Raw genomic sequence first — 22,932 nt, forward strand, 5'->3', positions numbered from 1 at the left:
CGGACCAGCAGCAGCGACACGGTCAGCCCCGCTTCTGATCCCGGTAAGACTTAGGTGGGCAACCAACATCCACGACACTAGGGCTTTACTGGATTCGGGTGCTGAAGGTAATTTTATGGACTCTAAACTGGCTAACCAACTTCAGATTCCCATCTCCCCACTCACCCACAAGATATCCGTCACTGCCCTTAATGACCAGGAACTTCCTATCATTTCCCTATCATTTCTCATGCCACCAAACCCATTACACTCATCACGTCTGGCAATCACACAGAAACTATAACTTTTTTCCTCATGGACTCACCACTGGCACCCGTAGTTCTTGGTCACCCCTGGCTCACCCGACACAACCCTAGAGTCGATAGGGGTCACAGTTCAGTGTCCGCTTGGAGTAATTGGTGTCATGAGTCATGTCTTGTGTCTGCGTGTTCGTCTGTACCTGTTTCTATGTTCCAGGAGGAGACAATGAATCTGTCTAATGTGCCCGAGGAGTACCAGGACCTGAGGGAAGTGTTCAGTAAGTCCTGTGCTGCTACTCTTCCTCCTCATCGTCCTTATGACTGTGCTATAGACTTAGTGCCGGGTAAGTCTCCGCCTAAAGGCAAGTTATATTCACTTTCTGTTCCAGAGAGGGAGGCTATGGAGTAATATATTTCTGATTCTCTAGCTTCCAGGTTCATTTGTCCTTCCTCATCTCCTGCGGGGGCGGGGTTCTTTTTTGTGGGGAAGAAGGATGGGTCTCTGCGACCTTGTATTGATTACCGAGGGCTGAACAACATCACGGTAAAGAATACCTATCCTTTGCCGCTGATGTCTTCAGCCTTCGAGCGGTTACAGGGAGCATCCGTCTTCACAAAATTGGATTTACGTAACGCTTATCATTTGGTCCGCGTAAGGAAGGGTGATGAATGGAAAACTGCGTTTAATACCCCCAGGGGTCACTTTGAATACTTGGTCATGCCTTTCGGGCTGTCCAACTCCCCAGCGATTTTCCAGGCACTCGTCAATGACGTGCTGAGAGATATGGTTGATCAGTTCATATATGTTTACCTGGATGACATTTTGATGTTTTCATCTTCTCTCCAGGAACACGTGCAGCATGTTAGAGGAGTGCTTCAGAGGTTGCTAGAGAATGGGCGTTTTGTCAAGGCGGAGAAATGCGTTTTTCATGCACAGTCTGTTCCTTTCCTAGGGTACATCGTCTCATCTGAGGGAGTACGTATGGATCCTGACAAGGTTAAGGCTGTGATAGATTGGCCAAGTCCAGATTCCCGTAAGGCCCTACAGAGGTTTCTGGAATTTTTATCGGCGTTTTAATCGCAATTTCAGCCAACTAGCAGCGCCTCTGACTGCCTTGACCTCCCCCAGAACGACGTTCAAGTGGTCCGATACAGCCGAGGCTGTATTCGCTAAAATGAAAGGACGCTTTGTTTCGGCTCCCATCCTCGTTGCCCCTGATACTTCACGTCAGTTCGTGGTGGAGGTCGATGCGTCAGAGGTGGGGGTAGGAGCAGGTCTTTCCCAACGTTCTTCCACAGACGACAGGATGTATCATTGCGTGTTTTTGTCGTCTATTACCTGCTGAATGTAACTATGACATTGGTAACAGAGAGTTGTTGGCAGTCAAGTTAGCGTTGGAAGAATGGATTCACTGGTTAGAAGGGTCAGGGGTACCTTTTATCATTTGGACCGATCACAAGAACCTTGAATATATCAGAACCGCCAAAAGACTCAACTCTAGGCAGGCTCGATGGGCACTTTTTTTCGGACGTTTTGATTTTTCCCTTTCGTACCGGACGTTTTGATTTTTCCCTTTCGTACCGCACGGGTTCCAAGAACATCAAAGCAGACTCATTATCTCGTATTTTTGACCAATCCGAACGCCCGTCTACTCCCGAGTGCATTTTACCCGAGACCCTATTTGTCTCCACACTCAGATGGGAGGTCAAATCGAAGGTCTTGTCGGCCCTAGGAGGGGTAACGCCTCCGCCCGATTGCCCACCGAATCGTTTGTTTGTACCAGAGGAGTGTCTGTCCGACGTTATTCAGTGGAGACATTGTTCCAACATAACGTGTCATCCAGGTGTTAACCGTACCAGCTTTTTGGTAAGACAACGATTCTGGTGGCCATTAATGGCTCGTGACATCCGCAGTTTTGTTTTGGCTTGTTCGATTTGTGCCACTGGTAAGACTTCCAAACCTCCCCCCTGATGGGTTACTCCAACCGCTGTCAGTCCCTTCGAGACCCTGGTCCCACATCGCACTATATTTTATTACCGCCCTCCCACCCTCCCAGGGCAAGACGGTCGTTTTTGTCCGTCGTGGACCGGTTCTCGAAGGTTCACTTCATTCCCTTGCCCAAATTACCCTCAGCCAAGGACACAGCGGTTACTGTCGTAGATCACGTCTTTCGCTTACATGGCCTCCCGATGGACGTGGTATTTGACAGGGGTCCCCAATTTGTGTCAAAATTTTGGCAAGAATTTTGTAGATTACTGGGATCGAGTGTCAGTCTGTCCTCAGGGTTTCATCCCTAGAGCAACGGTCAAACCGAAAGAGCCAACCAAGATTTGGAGAGAGTGTTAGAATGTTTGGTCTCCAAGAATCCTTCCTCCTGGAGTCAACAACTCTCAATGGTGGAGTACGCCCACAATTCGTTACTAGTGTCATCCACGGGCCTCTCTCCGTTTGAATGTAGTTTAGGTTACCAGACACCAGTTTTTCCCAGTATGGAATCCGAAGTCGCAGTCCCCTCCGCTCACGCTTTCGTCCAGAGGTGCCACCACACTTGGAACAGAGCCCGCGAGACTCTTCTCCAAGTAGGGGGCGCACACCAAAGCTAAGGCCGATCGCCACAGGTCGAAGCCTCCTGTATACGTCGTTGGTCAAAAACTGTGGCTTTCAACTAAGAACATTCCCCTCCGATTCGTATCTAATAATCTTGCGCCTAAATTTATTGGCCCGTTTACTGTCACCAAGATTATTAGTCCGGTGGCAGTCCGACTCAAACTTCCTCCTGCGTACAGGAGAATACATCCCGCCTTCCATGTTTCTAAAATAAAGCCTGTGTTTCAGGCATGCATTAATCCCTGTTATTTTGTTAAATTTAGTAACGTTTTGCATATTCTGAAACGGTTATTAAAACTTATGAGCAGAACTGTATAACAAGTATACTGCTGTATGCAAATATATAAATAAAATGTGTGTTTCTTTCCCAGGTTTCCTGAGCACTGCCACTGGTTGGACAAACAGATAGCCCAGTCCTCAAACTAACATCTTTGAGGAATCAACCAACAAAAGGCTAACTTATAGTTGTAAGTTGGGATAAGAAATATTGTTTTGAAAGATATTACACACTTCACCTGACCACCTGTTCATACTAGAAGCCTTGACGGTTGCTAAAGCTATGGTTACTGCAGAATGTAGTCTGCTGAGAGAAATAAATAGTTCTAGATATCGCAGAGGCTGGAAGAAGTGCCCTGGATCCTAGATGGAAATAATTCAAGATTAATAGTCTTTACCACATGTGCAACAACTAGAGTGCAACTTCCAAGAACTGAACGGTCATTAACATATAAAAAAAAAGGTTTTCCAAGTTAGAAAATACTACTAATTTCAAGTTACGTTTTAAATTTTAGTTTAATGTCAGTCTAAATCTTAACGAGTCTCTCTTAAATTTTTGAGGGCCATATAAGAGGAGGATTGGAGAAGTATTAGTGTCACACAGTGTTTTTGTCAATGTGTCTGTGAATGAGACAGAAAGGGTGAGAACAGTGACATGGTTGATATGTACTGTATGCATGTAAATATCTACCTCACTCATTTGAATGATGCCGCCCGTTTGTGTATTTGTCGCTATGTGTCTAAAAGGAAAGGTGGAAGGAGGGCTCGGAGCCATTCCCGGCCTCCCTGCATTTGTGAGGCTTTGGATTGGGTAGCATTTTCATGGCTATGGTGGATGGAGGTGGGGGTAGTGAGGAAGCAGTGTGTGACTGTTCTGCTGGTCTTATGTTCCAATCTATATTCTTATTAATAATATTTAAAAGAGAAGAAACAATATGACTGCTTGAAAAATCAAATCAATTTGTAAAAAGTATTAAGGTCACTGTAGGCTACTTGTTTTAATACTCCAGCCAAATGAATGAGCTAATTATCAATTGTTTATTTATTTATTAATATAAATAAACATGTGCATGGCCAAATTACAGCTGTGCTAGGTAAAACAACAACCTATTGCTAGGGTGATTGGTTTAAATGTGAACTAATCTATATTAAACTTTGTAGCTAATACATAAATGCATGCAGGTCACCACAATAATAGAGTAACGTTTATTGTGTTATTAAAATTTGCTGCCTTTATTTACATTTTCATTAGATTTCTACACCAATTTCATAAAATGCAGATAACACTCTAACACAAATTTCTAAAAAATTAAATAAATACATACATTGAGAAATAAATAACCGGTGTCAGCGACAAAATTACCGGTAACCGGTTACAGTGATAAAAGTACATCAAAGATGGCGGCCTCCGTAACAACGGCGCGAGTTCATCTGTCAAATCTTGATAAATGCAAAGCGAGTTTGAATTCATTTTACAGAGTTTGAAGTGCAGCATTTGGACCACAAAACTGACAGGAGAGGCTCCAGTGAAAGACTGGATCTAAAACCTTGAGATGACCTTCTGTAAGTTAAGTTACGAAACTGAAAGATACACACCAGAATCTCCTACCGTATGACTTGAAAGACAACAAACTTAATTTATACTAAAGGTACACTATGTACATTTTTTATCAAAGTGAACACAAGTTAAATATGAATCAATACATCACCAATTCTTCTTTAAAACGTGTTTTTGTTTCAGGGGCAGTTCACATATAGCGTCTTTTGCGCGCTCAAGTTCGTTATTTCAAATGGATCGATCAGCTTCGGCCTTTCCATAACAACATCGAAAGCTCGGCCGTACAGCGGATAATAGCTGTACAGGGCGGGTTTTTATATGTCATCTCCATAAATATATCTAGTAGTAAATCTAATGCAAAGGCTAGAAATCAATTAATCCTTTGCTGATACTTCCTCATGGAGAGCGCAGTTCATGGTTGTTTTGTGAATAGAAATGGACATTTTGAGAAAAACAAATATGACATACCATCAATAGATTCAAGGCATGATTATTGCAGCACGTAGGCTACCTTGAAATGGTCACAAACAGAAATCTTCATTTTTTAATTTTACACAGGATTATTCATGTTTTTCTTTTGTGTTCATTTTCAGCTAGGTAGATATTATTTAGGGGAAAAATGAAACGGCACAACCCAGAATAATATAATTTACAATTTATTGAAAATGTTATCTTAATGGCAAAGGCCACACCCAATCTGTGAGCACTTAATTTTTCTGGGCTTTTCATAGAAGATCTCTAAGGCTCTTTGGTAATTGAATGCTATAGTGGGGGTAGTTTTTGTTTTAGCAAGAAGTTTTATTCTCTAGCCTGGACTACATTGTCACTCTTCTGCATAATGGTAACCACAAAATTCAAAAACATTACAGAAAGTCCTCTAAGTTTCTAACATAACTGAACATTAAATACTAACTTTAACTAACAACATCTTTCCATTTACTGAAAAACACATAAAATAACACTTTAATCCCCAAATTTACCCTCCTTATGCAGTCCCTTGCAAAGCATACTGGGAACTACAGATCCACTGCCCAGTTAGTTGTCAACAAAAGTGATTCATGTAGTTTTCACACAAATTAAGTAGACTTCAGTTTTAAATATATTAGGTTGATTGAACATAATTAAATTAAGTTGTGACAAAATATTAAACAATTGTGTTACTTTTGCTTATTTTAATTAATTAAATTAAACAAGAGGCAAAAATATATTTTTTGAGTGTATGATGCTATGGAATCAGCTTTCAGCGCATTTTTAGACGTGATATGTGAACGACCCCTTACCCTTTACTTAAGCGTATGGTCGGGCGTGATGGGTTGAGTAACAGAACAGATGAGGGACAGCTGGCAAAATAAACACGACAGAGCTCGTGATAAAACGGGAAACAACATTGGCTTGGCATTTTCAGAGAGAGAACTGAGGGATTTGAAATGTTGCGGAAGAGGAGATGGTGTTATCTTTCTACAGTTGAGTAAGGTACTTAATTGATAAATTGCCATATGTAGCTCTCTAACAGAGTTCACTGTAAAGCATCTGCCTATGTATTGTAATTTGTGAAGGGTCATCTCGCTGTAGCCATGTGCTAGAATTTATTTTCAAAGAAGTAACCTTGTCTATTAGCTACAGTAACATCTTCAGCTAGTCAGCTTGAGATCGTAGTCTGTTTATCTCTTATGCCCCCCCCCCTTTTTTTAGTTATGAGAAAGAACCATGTATATTATTCGCACAGTCACAGCCGAACCACAAACAAAACATTGTTGTTCTAGTTTTAGTTTTTCCTACATTTAGCTTTTCCGGTTTTCCCCCGTTACTAATTTGTCCCCCTGTTTGTGTATGATCAGCCACGTAGCGTTTTTAACATCTTGGAACATCATCAGATCAGAGAATGCCCTCTTCATGGTCGTTAGTCATTGTGAGTCACGTATCGCAGCAACAATGACGACAAGTGAAAACAGCGGGAAATGTAAAAATTATCTTCCGTGGGGGCATGTCACCCACCCCGTTCTTTATTTCCATTTTAGAAAGTTGGCATTCAATTCAGAACACAAATCTTTTTGATTAAATCTGAGAGATTTATGTCCTTATAGACAGCTACAAAACTGACACTTGGATGCTTCAAAAAGTTCATAAAGATATTGTAAAAGTAATCCATATGAATTGAGTGCATGGTTTAGTTTGAATTTTCTGAAGAGACTCAATCACTTTATATCATGAACAGATTGAATTAAGGCTTTTACCGAACCTGTTTGATGTGTGAGAACAAACCTCTTGCGGAAACTCAAACATGCTGCATAACACATGATAGTGAACCTCATTGGTTCTTGCACATCAAGAGAACATGCTTGAGCTTCTGTTTACCACAACTGATATAAGGCCCTATGATTTCCGTGATGCGGAAAACGCGGACGGAATCACGGACGGAACCACGGAATTTACGCATGAAAAAGGAATTCTCTTATACGCGCGGAATTTGAATATATTTTGTTGGCATATTAAATTTTTTTTTTTTTTTACCTCCTTTTCACTTTTCAGTTTAAAACAACAAACGTCGAAAGGTCTCTACCTAAACTGTGGCCAAATGGCATTGTTAAACATGTTGCCTAGTAACCATACGTCCTCACGTGTCGGAGTGGCTCCTGATAAGCTAACGGTGGCTGCGTTTGTGGTAGATGCGTCCATTTGTATACTGTAACGTGCTGATCTAACCAGCAGTCTCATAAAACGTTAAAAAATGTAAACGTCTGGGAGAATGAGTAGAGCAGGCGATCTGATTAAGAGTGATGATGCAAAAAAGAGCTCTATTCGGTACGGCTTTCTGTGGCCACACACCCAACCCGAAGCGTATGGAGGACCAGGAGTGCCACTGTAAGGCCCTGTAAAGTCAAAATTAAGTATGTGTTCTGAGTTTGTCATATCACATAAAAATGTGTTATTAGCCACCCAGACAAATTTGAATGATAAAAAAAGCCAGCAAGTACATAAAATAAGCTATCAAAATCTTGAAAAAATGAGCAACAGTCTCTGCTCTCAAACACTGGAGGCGTGTCTGCTGGCTGCGCTGAAACCACGCCCACTCGTGGTAAAGCTGCCGTTGCAAAACTCAACTGTCACCCTCTACAGCCAGAATGGATGCTCCTAGCAGCTTATTAGGTTAATTAACGTTATAACAAGCACACAAACTTACACTCATTGGTGGGCACACACTGCCGATGATGGCACCAGTTGTCGGCGCGACGGGAGGATGAAGGCCGAGGCGGGAGATAGTCGGTTCGGCCCCATTCACCAGTAACAGCGGATTATCAGTGAATCCCAGTTGTCTCCGACGAAAGTTTATAAAACTATCCTGTGTAAAATAATCACTACAGAGGCGGGTTTTGGTGGTGATCCTCAGCTCTCCATCAAGGTGGCTCTTCACAAAATTAATACACCTTTTCATGATGTGATCCTTTTTAGGAAATTTAAATAAGGACACCGATCTGTTTTGTACATGATCGCATCCAGGTAGTACGCATTTCCGTGACGAAGACATAACTAGCAAACTGTATGCTGTAGTAACTATAATAGTACTGACAGTAACTCGCGATTGAGCGGCAAACTGATGCGAATGTGCTCTATTTATATTGTTAGTGGAGCGGCCAGCCTCAGTGGCTCTAGTCTGTCATCAAGTAGGGCCTTGTCCAGGAGCTCAGGGAGCATGTGAAACCCGAGGAAGCGGTTTGAGCAGACCAATCACAGCGCTTGCGTCCACGTAGAATAGACGCGTTGTTACATTTTTGGAGAGGTGCATGTCAGGGTACGCCGGAGGGTACACGCGCTACGCACAGCCTACGGCGTAGCTACGGCGTAAGTTCGACGCAGAAGTATAAATTGGGCTGAAGGGTACGCGCGCTACGCACAGCCTACGACATAGCTATGGCGTAAGTTCGCCGCAGAAGTATAAATTGGGCTGAAGGGTACGCGCGCTACGCACAGCCTACGACATAGCTATGGCGTAAGTTCGCCGCAGAAGTATAAATTGGGCTGCCGCCGTAGGTCCGGCGCAGAAGTATAAATCAGCCATTATCCATTTGTCAATCAAGTTAAAAATGTCATTGGACAGTACACACGTGGGAGCAACCAATCACCTTTCGCCTGTCTCCCACTTGTAAGTGTAACACCCACTGTCATTGGACAGTTAGAGAGACCATACGTCATTAGCGGGAGTTTGAAGACGGGTTCGAGGCGAGCGACGCAAAAATGGCAGCTGAATTTGAATGTGTTTTCAGAGGGATTGCGGATGATTTGTTGTCTTTAGCTGATTCCTGCGAAAGAAATTCTCCTCTCGGTTATCATTTTATATATAGAAGAGTTTCACAGTTGAGGGAAGACGTTGCAAATGCAGCGCATAATTGTGGTGGTACAATAAATTGGATGTACCAGCAGAAGAGACGGCAAGATGTATTGGTGTGTCGCTAAGGATAGTCCGACGAAAACTTGCACATGATGGTTTGAGGTATGTAAAAGAAAATGTTGTATAATTTTTTCCTGAAAGAATTGCCTCCAATCGTCCCGTGCTTTGAATGGCCTGCTCGCTAGTTTTAACTATAGCGGTCAATCTTATGGCAATCTTATTATCCTTATGAGTTTCAGCATGTCTTTAGCGACACACCGATACATCTTGCCGTCTCTTCTGCTGGTACATCCAACAACTGGTGGTGTTCAAGAATGCTTGGAAGTACAATAGCGTGACGGCTGCTACAGTCCGAGGGACTCAGTCGTTGAATGACACTCTGAGCCTCATCAAACATAACCCAAATCCTTCCATTTATTGTACAACCACAATTATGCGCTGCGTTTGCAACGTCTTCCCTCAACTGTGAAACTCTTCTATATATAAAATGATAAACATTTTGTGAGTTTGTGTAACTGAATTTTTAACGGTCAATACTGCTTAGAAGTGAAAAGAAACAAGCAAATCCGAAAAATCCGAAAGGGCTAAAAATAAATCAAAAAAACGAATTTGAAAAAATAAATAAAACAGAACTTGAGAAAAAAAGAAAAAAAAAACTGATTTCATAGGGCCCTACTGATGTGTGAGTCGATGAATGTTTATATGTGAATAAAAGCCTTAATTCACACTGTTCATCATATAAAGTGATCATGTCTCTTCAGAAAGTTTTGGACTAAACCGTTCAATTCATATGGATTAGTTTTACAATCTCTTTTTGAAGCTTCAAAGTGTCAGTTGCGTAGCAGTCTATGGACGGACAAAAAGCTCTCAGATTTCATCAAAAAGATCTTCATTTGTGCTCTGAAGATGAACAAAAGTCTTACGGGTTTGGATTGGAATGACATGAGGGTGAGTAATTTTCATTTTTGGGTGAACTAACCCTTTAATTGTTTTACAACTTAACTGTTTTCTGTGTCAGCATGTACTAGTCTAGATGGACACCTTTGACAGTTGTTCCGTGTCTTGGTGCTTTTTCAGCGTCACGCACATCAGCATTGCATTGACGCCATGTTAAGTTAAAATAAAAGTTGTCTCGAGATCATTCTTGCATTCTTTTTCATCCTGCTTTTAAAACACAAGTACATGTTCTGTGTGAACGGCTCCTAAAATAGTACTGGCAACTGTATTCTGCTGTGTGCACACATGGCCCTGGTGAAGAGAGGATTTTTAGGACTTTTCCATAAAACACTACTTTGTTACACTTATAAAGTTTGTCAGACTGAAGTTATGATTAACAGTTATGATAATGTGGTCTTTCAGAAGTGTGGAAACAAGCCATGTTCCGTAAAAGTGCTGTTCTCACATGCATGTCTTCAGACAAGAAAAGAGAAAGACTACAGGTCTCTACAGGTGAGTACTGTTACTACCAAACACACCTTTTTTCAGATCTAGTTTCAGCTTGTCATTTGAGCGAGTTTTTTCGTTCTTGCTTCCTCAAACACATTAACCCTTGTGTATTGGTCTTTACGATGCGTAAACAGAAAAAAAATGAAGGATCCTGCAATCGAGTACATCTCAAACTAACTTTAAAGTGTTTTTAGTTACATGTTTCAGTATTGACTCTTGAGTAAATGGAGAAAGGATTTTTGTTATACTTAAAAAAAAATATATATATAGCTCAATATAAAATATAACATGATATCAGGATCCCGTCAATGAATGACAACATCATATTAAATAAAGTTATTTCTACTTAATTAAATTCAGGTTATTTTGTGCTATACTTTACTACGGCAAGATCCAATAATCCTGTCATCGCTTGAAGTACAATGTAGTAATTTCTTTTGAAGATGCTTATTTGGATTAGACAAGCAGATGATTTGACAGAACTATTTGAGTGTTTATTTAGTTTAAATCTTGCATGCTGTTTTTATTTGTGCAGATGAAAATGCTGCTTTTTTGGTGACGGGTGATGTTTGGTCACCAGTTTTAAAGCTCATCGCAGCTTTTGTCTCAGTTGTCTGTCTTAGTTTGATATCTCAAGGAATTTCACCACAGGGGGGTATTCAAAGGGATTCACTGACACATCTTGTTTTCTCAAACCTGAAGCTTTTCTGAGAGTTTTGAAAGTGGGGATATTTTTGGGGAGGGGATGGAGGAATAATGGTGATCCTCCTAACGGAATTTTTAAATAGTCTTTCTGCTTTTTCAAAGAACTCCAAAACTAGGTGCATTATCAGTTGTAAAGTTGAGCCATATAAGAGCACCATTAAGTGAAGTATGTATTAATATCTTCTATACAATCAAGTTCAGTCTGCACCTTTTTTTAAATCTCTAAATTACAATGTTTCTACATGTAAGTACACACACACACACACACACACACACACACACACTAATCACAATTTTTATGCGACCCAGTTTCTAGAGCCCAGTAGCATTGCATGCTTCACCTCACTGGTTCCCAGTTTCACAGCTATGTCACAATTTCTCATCTCAAGGCTGTAAAAGTGGACAGGTTATAGGACCTGAGAGAAAAGTAGAGAAGAACGAGGAATAAATGTGTCAAGGCATACCATGAGGGAAGGTGAAGAAGAGGGAAAGACGGAATATAGGAGAGTGTATGTATGTGTGTGTGTGAGAGAGAGAGAAGATGAAGTGGAAGAATTGAAGGGGAGGGCATAACGGATGACAAACAAATCTAGACATGTTTCCCCCTCCCCTCCCGGTCCACCACAGACAGACTGATTTGCATAAAGGGCCGCAGGGCTTTTGACTGACAGGGCTTCAGACGGCACTGCGCTGCTGCTGCTTCCACTTTAAGTGGGCTGGTATGGGGGACCGGAGTTGGGGGGGTGGTAGAGGGGGGAGGAGTCAGCATGGACAGATGCCCTCCCCCTCTCCAACTCCAACCCCAGCTCTCTAATTGAGATATATACTAACTCCGTCCTATATGGTGTGCTGGAGAGAGGAAAAAGAAGGAGAGAGGAAGAGAAAAAGAGTTGGGGGTGGAGGGGTGGAAGAAACACTCACAAGGAAGTGATTTGTGGTCGTGATGACACCTTGCGAGTCGCTGGTGCCTGTACATTGCTGCGGCACTTAAAATGCTCCACAGCAGGGCTGCATGGTTGTGTTGACTTGAGGAGAAAGAGGAATATCTGCTTGATTTACACAGATCTAGTGGCTGTGTTTATGTGAATCCTTTCTGAACTGAAATACATTTGTGTATATTCGGAAACATGTAGATTTAAGTTCATTTTCCCAAACTTGCAGCAATAAATATGTATGTAAATGTAAGCATGTACAGTGCCACATTGCTGCAAAATTTCTTACACCTAAAAAATATTTGTCGGGAAGCTCTAGAAAGAGGTTTAGTGATGTTCCATTTATATTCTCATTAATCATTGAAAATTAAAGACGTGACATTATTGGACAATGAAAATATGCACTAATAAAAAGGAAAGAAAGAACCAGACCTCTCTCAAATTTGTTCCTTAATAAGCCTACCTCATAATGTAACATGCAAACCAGACTATTGTATAATGTCTTATGTGCTTGATATGTTGTTTCTCTCAGTGCAAAACTGCACAAAATCCTAAAGTGAGAGTGAATGTAATCTAACGTCTCATGAAATCTGTATCTAGAATGTCTAGAAGTTGACGCAGTCCTACTTAAATCCATTAGATCTACAGATGCATTCAAGTCAGTTGATTTTCCATATTTTGTTGCATTTGCTCTTTTGGTTTGTGCTGCATTTTGAGTTGGTGGACATATTAGGGTCATACCTTTTTTCAAGACCCTGGTGGTATTCAAACCTTATTGTGGAAATCATCCGTGATAAAAGTGTTGTCATTAAAAAATTACATCAGGTCTCTGTAATGAATAATCAGTTTGTCAATGAAGTTCAGAGATCTGCATCATTCAGAGATTAATTTAGAATGCTTTTTAAAATTACAGTTCAGTTCCCTAATTTGAATTAAATTTGAGTTGTTGTACCAAACAGGATGCAGCATTCTAATTTTAATTTAAGGAAGTAGAATTAAAACAAGAAATTCGTATATTTGCAATGAGTTTAATTTGTAAGTTTAAGTTTGTAGATTTTATAGGCTTCAAAAGATGATAGGTTTGTTTGAAATCTCACTTTGAAATTTGTGAAATTTGTATTTGATTTATATGTACGTCTTTACATTTCATCCATTTATTTTCAGGAAAAGGAACAATGTGGAAGAACACTACCAGAATGCCATTAGACTTTGAATTCAGCAAATTACATTTTCTTGTCATTTCACTTCAAATTCCAATTTTATCTCATGAATTAAAAGGAGCCAATTCTTAAACCCGATATTTTTAATATATTTCTGAACTATTGTAGACAAAGGATGCTACATTTGTATTTAAACAATATATTTTTTATTTATATATTTATTCATTTTTTAAACAAGTATGTTGCATTATAGCATTTACATGTAATATGGAGTGAGGTTATGATTACATCAAAAGCAGTAAGCACATCTGGGAACAGCTGTTTAAGGCATTTGTGTAGATTAGAAGTCATATATTGACTGAGTACTAGGCGGTATTTCATTTAGAGTGTCTGATACCCTGAAACCAGACAAGTTAAAGGGTTAGTTCACCCAAAAATGAAAATTATGTCATTAATGACTCACCCTCATGTCGCTCCAAGCTCGTAAGACCTCCGTTCATCTTCAGAACAAAGTTTAAGATATTTTAGATTTAGTCCGAGAGCTTTCTGTCCCTCCATTGAAAATGTATGAACGGTATATTGTCCTTGTCCAGAAAGGAAATAAAGACATCATCAAAGTAGTCCATGTGACATCAGTGGGTTAGTTAGAATGTTTTGAAGCATCGGAAATACATTTTGGTCCACAAATAACCAAAACTACGACTTTATTCAGCATTGTATTGTCTTCCGGTTCTGTTGGGGATCCGCGTTCACGAGTCCGCAGTGACGCTGATGACGTGTATCTGGTGCGTGTATTCGGGTTCAAATAAATATGGCTGGGCAAAAAAATGCAAGTCTTCCTCTGTGTGGAAATCCTTAGACATGTTTGTGAAGATTGTTTTGTTTCCAGCGTGCGTCTCCCTCAGACTGTAAACGAAGCTCGGGCGCACCAGACACACGTCAGCAGCGTCTTACGTCAGCAGCGTCACTGAACGCGGATCCCCAACAGAACCGGAAGACAATACAATGCTGAATAAAGTCGTATTTTGGTTATTTTTGGACCAAAATGTATTTCCGATGCTTCAAAACATTCTAACTAACCCACTGATGTCACATGGACTACTTTGATGATGTCTTTATTTTCTTTCTGGACAAGGACAGTATACCCTTCATACATTTTCAAAAGAGGGACAGAAAGCTCTCGGACTAAATCTAAAATATCTTAAACTGTGTTCTGAAGATGAACGGAGGTCTTACGAGCTTGGAGCGACATGAGGGTGAGTCATTAATGACATCATTTTCATTTTTGGGTGAACTAACCCTTTAAGGTGATGAACTTCAGTCACTGAGCACAATTGCCCACACAACATGTGTAACTTGTCCAAATCTTTTTTCTGTAAATTCTATTTACAATGTGCACTTCCTCTGGGATGTGTACAGATTACATTATAATCACATTTGGACCACAGCCAACAGTATTTTCGATTTTATTCCTAAATGTTTTTTGTTTTTTTTATCATTGTCTGTGAGGCAGTGTCAAACAGATGGCATTATATATGCTGAATACAAATTATTTTGTGGAAGTTAGAATAGTGAGCAATTCTCTGTGAAATTACCCTGATAAATAGTCTAGAATTGCTGCAACCAGCAGGCCACTAGTTGAAGTGCAACAAAAACTTGTTCTAATTATTCCAGGTGAAGTCCTCCCCTCGCATTGAAGACTTGGAAGTAAACGCCCACTGCTGTGAGTGGATAACAGTTTTGCATAATAATGAGTTTCAACTCACTCGTCAGTGCACGTGGGGGAAATTGTTTTGAAAACTTCCAATGTTGTAAAATGACAACCGGAATGATTCGCCCATAACGTTACATGTTCGACCCAGAGTCCGATCCCGAATCGCAGGACAATGAACCAACAACACCTCAAATATAACGGATACTTCAGCCTGTGACAGCGTGGTAAGTTATTGTTAATTGTTTATGCTAATTCTAATGTAGGCTATCTTTAATGTTTTTATAGACATTTTACTCACATAAGTGTGTTGCACCATTCCTGTCGGATCCAATATAGAAGGCACAGCACCGTTTTTCAATCTTAATCGGTCTGCAAATCCTGTCTCGACCTGTGTCTTGTTTACAAAACAGTCCTCGGCGAAATGAAGCGAACAAACGGACAATGTTTTACCCACATCAGCTGGAACCTCATTAAAAATAAATTTTAACCATGCATTCCTATTGGAATCCAGAGGAAGCTTATGCAGCGACTGTCTTCTTCCACAACCAGGCACTGCACAATATTTAGTAAACGGCATGTTTACTGCTCGGTAGCTCGATCCGGTTTGTCATCACGAGGTAGGCCTATGCTATTTAGCTATGCGTGTAATGCGCGAATCGGTGGGCGGGGCTTAACCGGCCGTGTTGAAGTAGGCGTTGATCTTCTTCTGCGGGGGTGGTGTTTTATCCTCTTTGACGTCATAGTTCCCCAGTTTGAAAAACGAGTCGTTTGCTGAGCCTGGTGTCAATAAAAGCATTTATTGGACTAACAAGGACGTTTTCAGTTCTGAAACTTACAGGATATTCTTATAATATGGTGACCTCTTAGATGTCAAAAGCTCAAGGAAAATTTGATTTCTCAGTTCATCACCCCTTTAAGGCAGAAACAATGAAGTAATGAATACTTGTATGTTAACAAATTATTATAACATACAGAAAATTGTAGCATTGGTGCATGTTGATTTAGAGTTTGCTTCATCTGAAGTCCTTGCAAGAGTTTAGTTGGCGCTCTGTCTTCAAAGGTGTTGGGGTATCTGAAGTCTTCATAATAGGCTTGCCGCTTGATCCAAACTGGAGCTGACTTACTCTCTAGTTACCTCAGGATGGGTTCCCGAGATAAAATAGAGAAGCAAATGGAAAATAATTAGCGTGTAGCTGCTGTTTATAACATTAAGCAAATATAATCATGTGCATTTGATGTAACTGGAGTATAAGGTTATGAGATGCATTATAGTAATGCTTGGCTAAAGATATGCGTCTTTAATCTAGATTTAAACTGGGAGAGCCAGTCTGAGCCCTGAATATTATCAGGAAGGCTATTCCAGAGTTTAGGAGACAAATGTGAGAACGCTCTCCCTCCTTTAGTGGACTTAGTTATTCTTGGTACTACCAGAAGCCCAGAGTTTTGTGATCTTAAAGAGCGTATTGGATTGTAAGGCTATAGAAGATCAGTCAAATACACGGGAGCCAAACCATTTAGGGCCTTATAGGTCAGTAGCAATACTTTGAAAACAGAACTTAATAGGTAACCAGTGTAGAGATGATAAAATTGTTGCCATATGATCATATTTTCTTGACCTAGTAAGAACTCTAGCAGCTGCATTTTGGACTAATTGTAGCTTGTTTATTGAGGATGAAGGACAACCAGCTAGTAATACATTACAGGAATCTAGTCTAAAGGTCATTAATTTATGAACGAACTTTTCTGCATCAGAAACAGATAGCATGTTCCAGAGCTTAGCGATGTTTCTGAGGTGGAAACAGGCTGTTTTTTGTTTAGAGAATGAAGTAACAGTACGTCCTTCTAGATGCAAATTGTATTGTACGAGATTCTTTGTACAGGTTTTTGGTTCAGTAAGTAATACCTCAGTCTTAGCTGAATTAAATAGAAGAAAATTACAGGTCATCCAATATTTTATATCTTTATACCAGGTAGCAGCATATATATTGAAAATAGCAGAGGGCCTAACACCGATCCTTGCGGCACTCCATTTACTGACATTAACTTAGATTTTCCCCAATGGTAACGGTCTGATAGGTACGATCTAAGCCTTAATGCCTGTCCCTGAATGCCAGTGTAACTTTGTAGTCGATCTAAGAGTATTTTATGATCTATATAGTGTTGAATACAGCTCTAAGATCAAATAAAACTAGTATTGAGATACAGCCTGGGTCAGAAGCTAGAAGTAAGTCATTTGTAATTTTTACGAGTGCAGTTTCTGTGCTATGATGGGGCCTGAATCCAGACTGAAAATTTTCATACATATCATTATTTTCCAAAAAAGACCACAATTGAGTGGACACAACTTTTTCTAGTATTTAAGACATAAATGGAAGATTTGAAATTGGTCTGTAATTTGCTAATTCATTTTAATCTAATTGTGATTTCTTTATGAGAGGCTTAATAACTGCCAGCTTGAATGATCTTGGAACATAACCTAGAGATAAAGAAAAGTTAATAAGAAGAGGCTCTTCTGCTTCAGGTAACTCTTTCAGTAATTTAGTGGGTATTGGATCTAATAAACATGTTGCTCTTTGTCACTATATCTGTAAGCTCATGTGTAGCATTCCTATGTTTTATAGGCCTGCACTAGTTTTTAAATCTTGCAGAAAATAATAAAGAGGAGCCAGTACTGCTATGTGATAAAGTCTTCTGAACCAGTCATTTTATGTATACATCCCATGCTCTCTGATAACTTTGTTCACATTTGTTCATGTTCAGTAGATAGAGAATGAGTTATAAAAAGAGAAAGAGGGTGGAACAGGAGAGATTATCAGTAAATGTCCTGAAGCAACGTCAGCCATGACAGTGCACTGGGACATGAAGTGATTCTGATAGTCTGAGTGGAGTCATCTTTGACTTCTGCATATCCTCCAAAACAAAAACTGGTCCTGTCACTTTTTTCCAGGAAACATCTTAAGAAAATTGAAATTGAAAAGGAGAAGAAAAGTGTTATTAAGAGTGTTGTATTTGACATGTATTTGTATAACACAGCCAAACTTGCATAAAAAATACATATTAATCATCTCATTCAGTAACATATTTGATACCTCCTAGTTTAGTGAGTTTCTTAAAGTTAGGTTTAGTAAGTTACAATCGTTTTCTAATCTGTCTTTTGTAACATATCCATCCGTATAATCAGAAGAATTCTTCTGAATGCAGTCGTCTTCCACAAAAAGATGTTCATTTGACAAAGAAACTGCAAAACAATAATTACATAAAGGAGCGTTACAACATGTCTTCTGTTGTCATGGAAGTTGACATTGTTTGTGCCACAGCTAAAACTGTCACAAAACTAAAAATTACAACAGCATTGTAGGAAAAGAGAATTGCAGCATTGTTATAGTCATTATCTGCTGAATCAAATTCATCTGCTGTTCATCTACTAATAGTTAGAGACTGATTTAATGGAAGTAGAGAAATAAACAGCTCAAAATTTTAAGAGAGCTTGTAATGGTCTGAAAAGCACCAATGTATTTGATTTGTATCCAGATTTGGTATGCCATAAGCAAAGTTAGTTTATTGTTATCCTATTCATTTTCATTCAGGGTCCACATTACTCTCAAAAGTAGCTAATGATGCAACCTTCTTAACCACACAGTGTGAATTTAATTAATTATTTCAAAAGATGACTTCAAGCAAGTAGTCGTAAAAAAAAATAAAAGCATACTTTATAATTGTAGGTTAACATCATAAGGCAGAGCTGCAACCGAATGCAGAATCCTAATCTGAATCCTAATGTTGTGAGGCAATGATAAAAGTTTTATCAAATCGTACAACCCTCAGGTTGTGTTCGGGTCGTTTTGACTCTGAGAGGACTTTCCCGTACACGAAAATGCTAGTTAATGTTATTGCATTTGACTCAAATTTACTGACTTTACTCACCAAGAGTCTAACAATTTTCCAATTTTTTCCACATTGTAACACTTGTGATGTTCCTGCCTACAAAAAATTGCTTATAAATCTCTCATTATGCTACAACATCATCACCAAATATTGGATTCAATCTTTTTGTCAACTTGTTTTCTTTCAAATAGGAAAGGTTTTATATTTCTTTTTGGAATTGATCGATCGTAGTTCCGAAAATAAATACAAAACTTGTCCTTTAAGCTGACAAAAAGATTTAGTCCAATATTTGGTGAAAATATAGTATAACGAGAGATTTTTAAGCAATTTTCTGCAGGCCGGTCATTTTTGACCGGGAACATTACAAGTGTTATAGTGTTTTCAACACAGCACAAGGTTTAAAGTAAATTTTAGTTCTAGAGGCTCCTCCACTTCTAACTTAGAAAATTCATCAGTAAATTGTTTTTAATAAATAAATAAATATTTAATAAATTAAGAAAAATTAATTATTTGACAGTACCTAAACCAAGTGTTTACTTAGTGACCGACCAGCAGGTCAATTGAATGTTAGAATGCAGAATTTGATGCAAACACATATTTTATTTGTGGTAGAAAACATTCAAGTGATAGCTCATCCAAATCTGTCATTATTTACTCACTTTCATGTTGTCCCAAATTTTTTTAAATACAATTTGAGATTTGTTTTCAGTTAAACTGTTGATCTGGATCACTAAGCTGGACTGCATTATTTGTTCACTAATTGGGGGAAGATTAGACAATAACAATGTAAAATGTAATCCGTTTCTCTCACGAGGCTGCACAGCTTCATGGAAAAGAGCAATCGGCACAGTCTTCAGAATTTCTCCTTTTGTGTTCTGCAGAAAAAAGAATGATACATTTTAACGACATGATTAATATCATAAAGTGAACTATTTGTTAAAAAAGGTTCTTTCTTTCTGATCACTTGATGTCTTTCTTTTATTTAAACATTTAGAAGTTTATCAAAACCAGGCAAACTCGTCAGTCATGGAAGAACACAAATAGATGGATTAAGAATATCGCACTAGTGGGGAAAGAGAGCGAGATATTTCTAGTTTCTAATCGGCCTATAGCAGACCACCACCACATAATGATTCCTGTGCATCTGGAGGGGGAGGCACAGAGCTAAAAATAAAAAAATAAAAAATATCACTGAGCGTGTGTGTGTTTGCGTGAGGGAGAATGAGATAGAAAGAGAGAGGAAGAGAGTTAGATGAGACAATCTATGCCTATCTGTCAGTCGATTGGCCAGTTAAAAATGCATACAATTACTTCCACCGGCTCAGAGGCAGAACCATTTACATATGCATACGTGAGGGTACTGCCGGGGTGTTGAAACGAAGAAAGAATGCAGGGACGGATAGAGAGATGGCGGGAGAGAGAGGGAGAGATGCAGAGAGAGAGAAACATTAATCTTTAAACGCTCAACATGCAGATTTATTGCCGACAGCAGGAGGACAGCATAAAAAAATCACTCGAATAGAGGGGATAAAAACTGTGAATTGTTAAGGCAATGTTTGATTTAAAGTTACATAGATGTAACATAGATGTTAAAGGAATAGTTCACTCAAACAATACATTTCTGTCATCGTCTACTCATTCTTATGTCTTTCCAAACCCATATGACTATCTGTCTTCTGTGGAACTCTAAAATGAATCATCTAGAAGAATGTCCAAGCTGCTGTTTTCTATGAATGTGGATAAGCGCATGAATGAAAGTGAAAGCCGTTTCTGGTCCCTCTACAGTTTAAATATATAGGAAACAGCTTGGACATGAGCAAATAATTACATAATTCTTCTTGGGCAAACTATTTATACTTTTCTTTTTATTTTGTTATTAAATGCTCATGTTTCTTGTCTCTTTTATTGTCTTTATTTATGATTGATTCTGGAGATTCAAAAAATAGGCAAAATCTAAATGGACAACTGTTTTTAGATAAATGACAAAAACAATTCTATTGCATAATAATCTCCATAACAATACTTTTACATAACCAGATCTTAGACTGTAAAGTCTGGTCCTCGTTGCATCTTATTCAGGTGGAGAACCGCCCATTTAAAGAGGAAGAGCCCGTCTGACTGACATGTAAATCAATCAGCCCCGGTAGAACTGATTATTTCACATATATGATTCAGAAAACAAAGCAGAATATACAATTATTCTCATGGAAATCTAGTTAAAATGCCTTTAAATGTCTCCAGCATATCAAAAAGATTTGCTGCCACTAAGCTAGAAAACTTGTCACTTGTCCTTGATCTGAGTTGAAGATTGACTGTGTGGTTGTTGTGGGCCCAGGCATGTTCATAAGATACCCAGCAGATGTATGTTACAAGGAACACACTAAGTTAATATGTTTAACTGGAAGTATATATATATATATATATATATATAGAGAGAGAGAGAGAGAGAGACAGAGACAGAGACAGAGACAGAGACAGAGACAGAGACAGAGACAGAGACAGAGACAGAGACAGAGACAGAGACAGAGACAGAGACAGAGAGAAGAACATGGATGGCTAAAGTTGGGGAAATTGTTGATTTATGTTGGAAAGCCCTTTTATATCTTTTGCTGTAGGAAACCAAAATATGGATAAATTAATCAAGGTTTTTAAACAATAGTTTTTAAGCATTCTTATAGTTGTGTTAACATTGTAAGTATTCTTGTAGTAATTATATTATTTTTGTTCCATGAATAAGCATGAACAAGCTTTTAATTATAAGTTTTAATGCCAATTTTTTAACCCTGAAACTTGACTTTCCTTTATTTTAATGTTCCCGTATACCTCTCACTAGTCATAATTTTTCCACATGCTGCATCCATTTCCATTTTTTTTTCTATCTCCTTCTTTTTTTCTGAGAGAAACAAAGAATGATGTTGAGGGTCCCTTGGTTCTTCAGCTCCAGTTAAAGTGAGTGGAAAGAAGGGGCCTCCTGCTTTCTGTGGCATAGCCTGTAGGACTTATTATGGGATGAACACAACAGGACAGACAAGCAGTTCATTCTGAAGCACTAAAAACATAGACCCATGACGATAAATGTGATAGCCATGATCAGCCATTTAAACTGGTCCATTGTAATATAACATTTTCCAGGCAAGGACCCAAGCATGATAAGCTTATGTTATAGCATTAGTAAACTTGATTTAAGAAAAGAGACTAATCTGTTTTTCTACAAATTTGTAACCTATTTAGCACAGTAGAAAAATACTTATTAGCATTTATTCTTTGCTAATCAAACCTGATTGCAAAATTGAAGGACAGTCAGTTTGTGCTGCCCCCCATATTCAATGTGGTTCCAATTTGGAGAATATTTTATAGAGAATGCAAATCAACCAGAGTTCTGGAAAATAATTTTTTTTTGTTTCTTAGGGCAACCTGTCTTTTTGGCCTGTGATGACCCTTGACCTTTCACATAAGACACAAACAAGGTTCCTTTCTGTCTGCCTTGTTAAGTGACACAGGTCTTACAAAGCTCCTCTGTATCTGACTAGGCTGAAAGAGAGTGACTGATTTCAGCTGAGTTCTGATTGAATTCTCTCTTAATTAATGCATTAAGTATGCATTTCTTTTATTGTTCCCACAAAGACTAGGAACAGGTAGTTGGGAAGTTTACTTGTTTAAAATTATAGCTTACTTAAAATAATGCAAATTATGTAGTTACTTACTTACCCTTGTCGTTACAAACCTGTATGACTGACTTTCTTCTGTGGAACACAAAAGAAGATATTGTGCGTAATTCTCAAAGGTTTGGTTATCAACATGTTTTAAAATATCTTTTTTTATGTTCCACAGAAGAAAGTCAGTCATCACCCTCACTACTAGCCTGGCAAGCCAGACCCACATCAAGATTTTAGGTCTGGGAACTCACCATTGGCATGGCTCATTCCGAGGGGCGGGATAAACGGTTGTCTTTCAAATTCCCTCTGCACGCAGTAGGATAGCGCTACAACCAACCAGAGCAACGCACGGTTGTGGCTGAGTGA

The 22,932-nt window shown here is 39.0% G+C and overlaps 1 protein-coding gene across 1 annotated transcript in view; it reads left to right on the forward strand.

The window, feature by feature from the left end:
• Positions 1-465: 465 nt before the first annotated feature.
• LOC143749292 (uncharacterized) overlaps positions 466-22,932 on the forward strand; it is an 85,297-nt gene continuing 62,830 nt past the window's right edge. The window contains exons 1-3 of the mRNA XM_077241837.1: positions 466-583; positions 9,889-10,016; positions 10,428-10,517. Of these exons, the coding sequence (XP_077097952.1) occupies positions 466-583; positions 9,889-10,016; positions 10,428-10,517 (336 nt within the window). The remainder of the gene's footprint in view (positions 584-9,888; positions 10,017-10,427; positions 10,518-22,932) is intronic.

The sequence above is a fragment of the Siphateles boraxobius genome, unplaced genomic scaffold, assembly GCF_051911475.1.
Source record: "Siphateles boraxobius isolate OS27281-9 unplaced genomic scaffold, OSU_SipBor_1 24, whole genome shotgun sequence".
Classification (NCBI taxonomy): domain Eukaryota; kingdom Metazoa; phylum Chordata; class Actinopteri; order Cypriniformes; family Leuciscidae; genus Siphateles; species Siphateles boraxobius.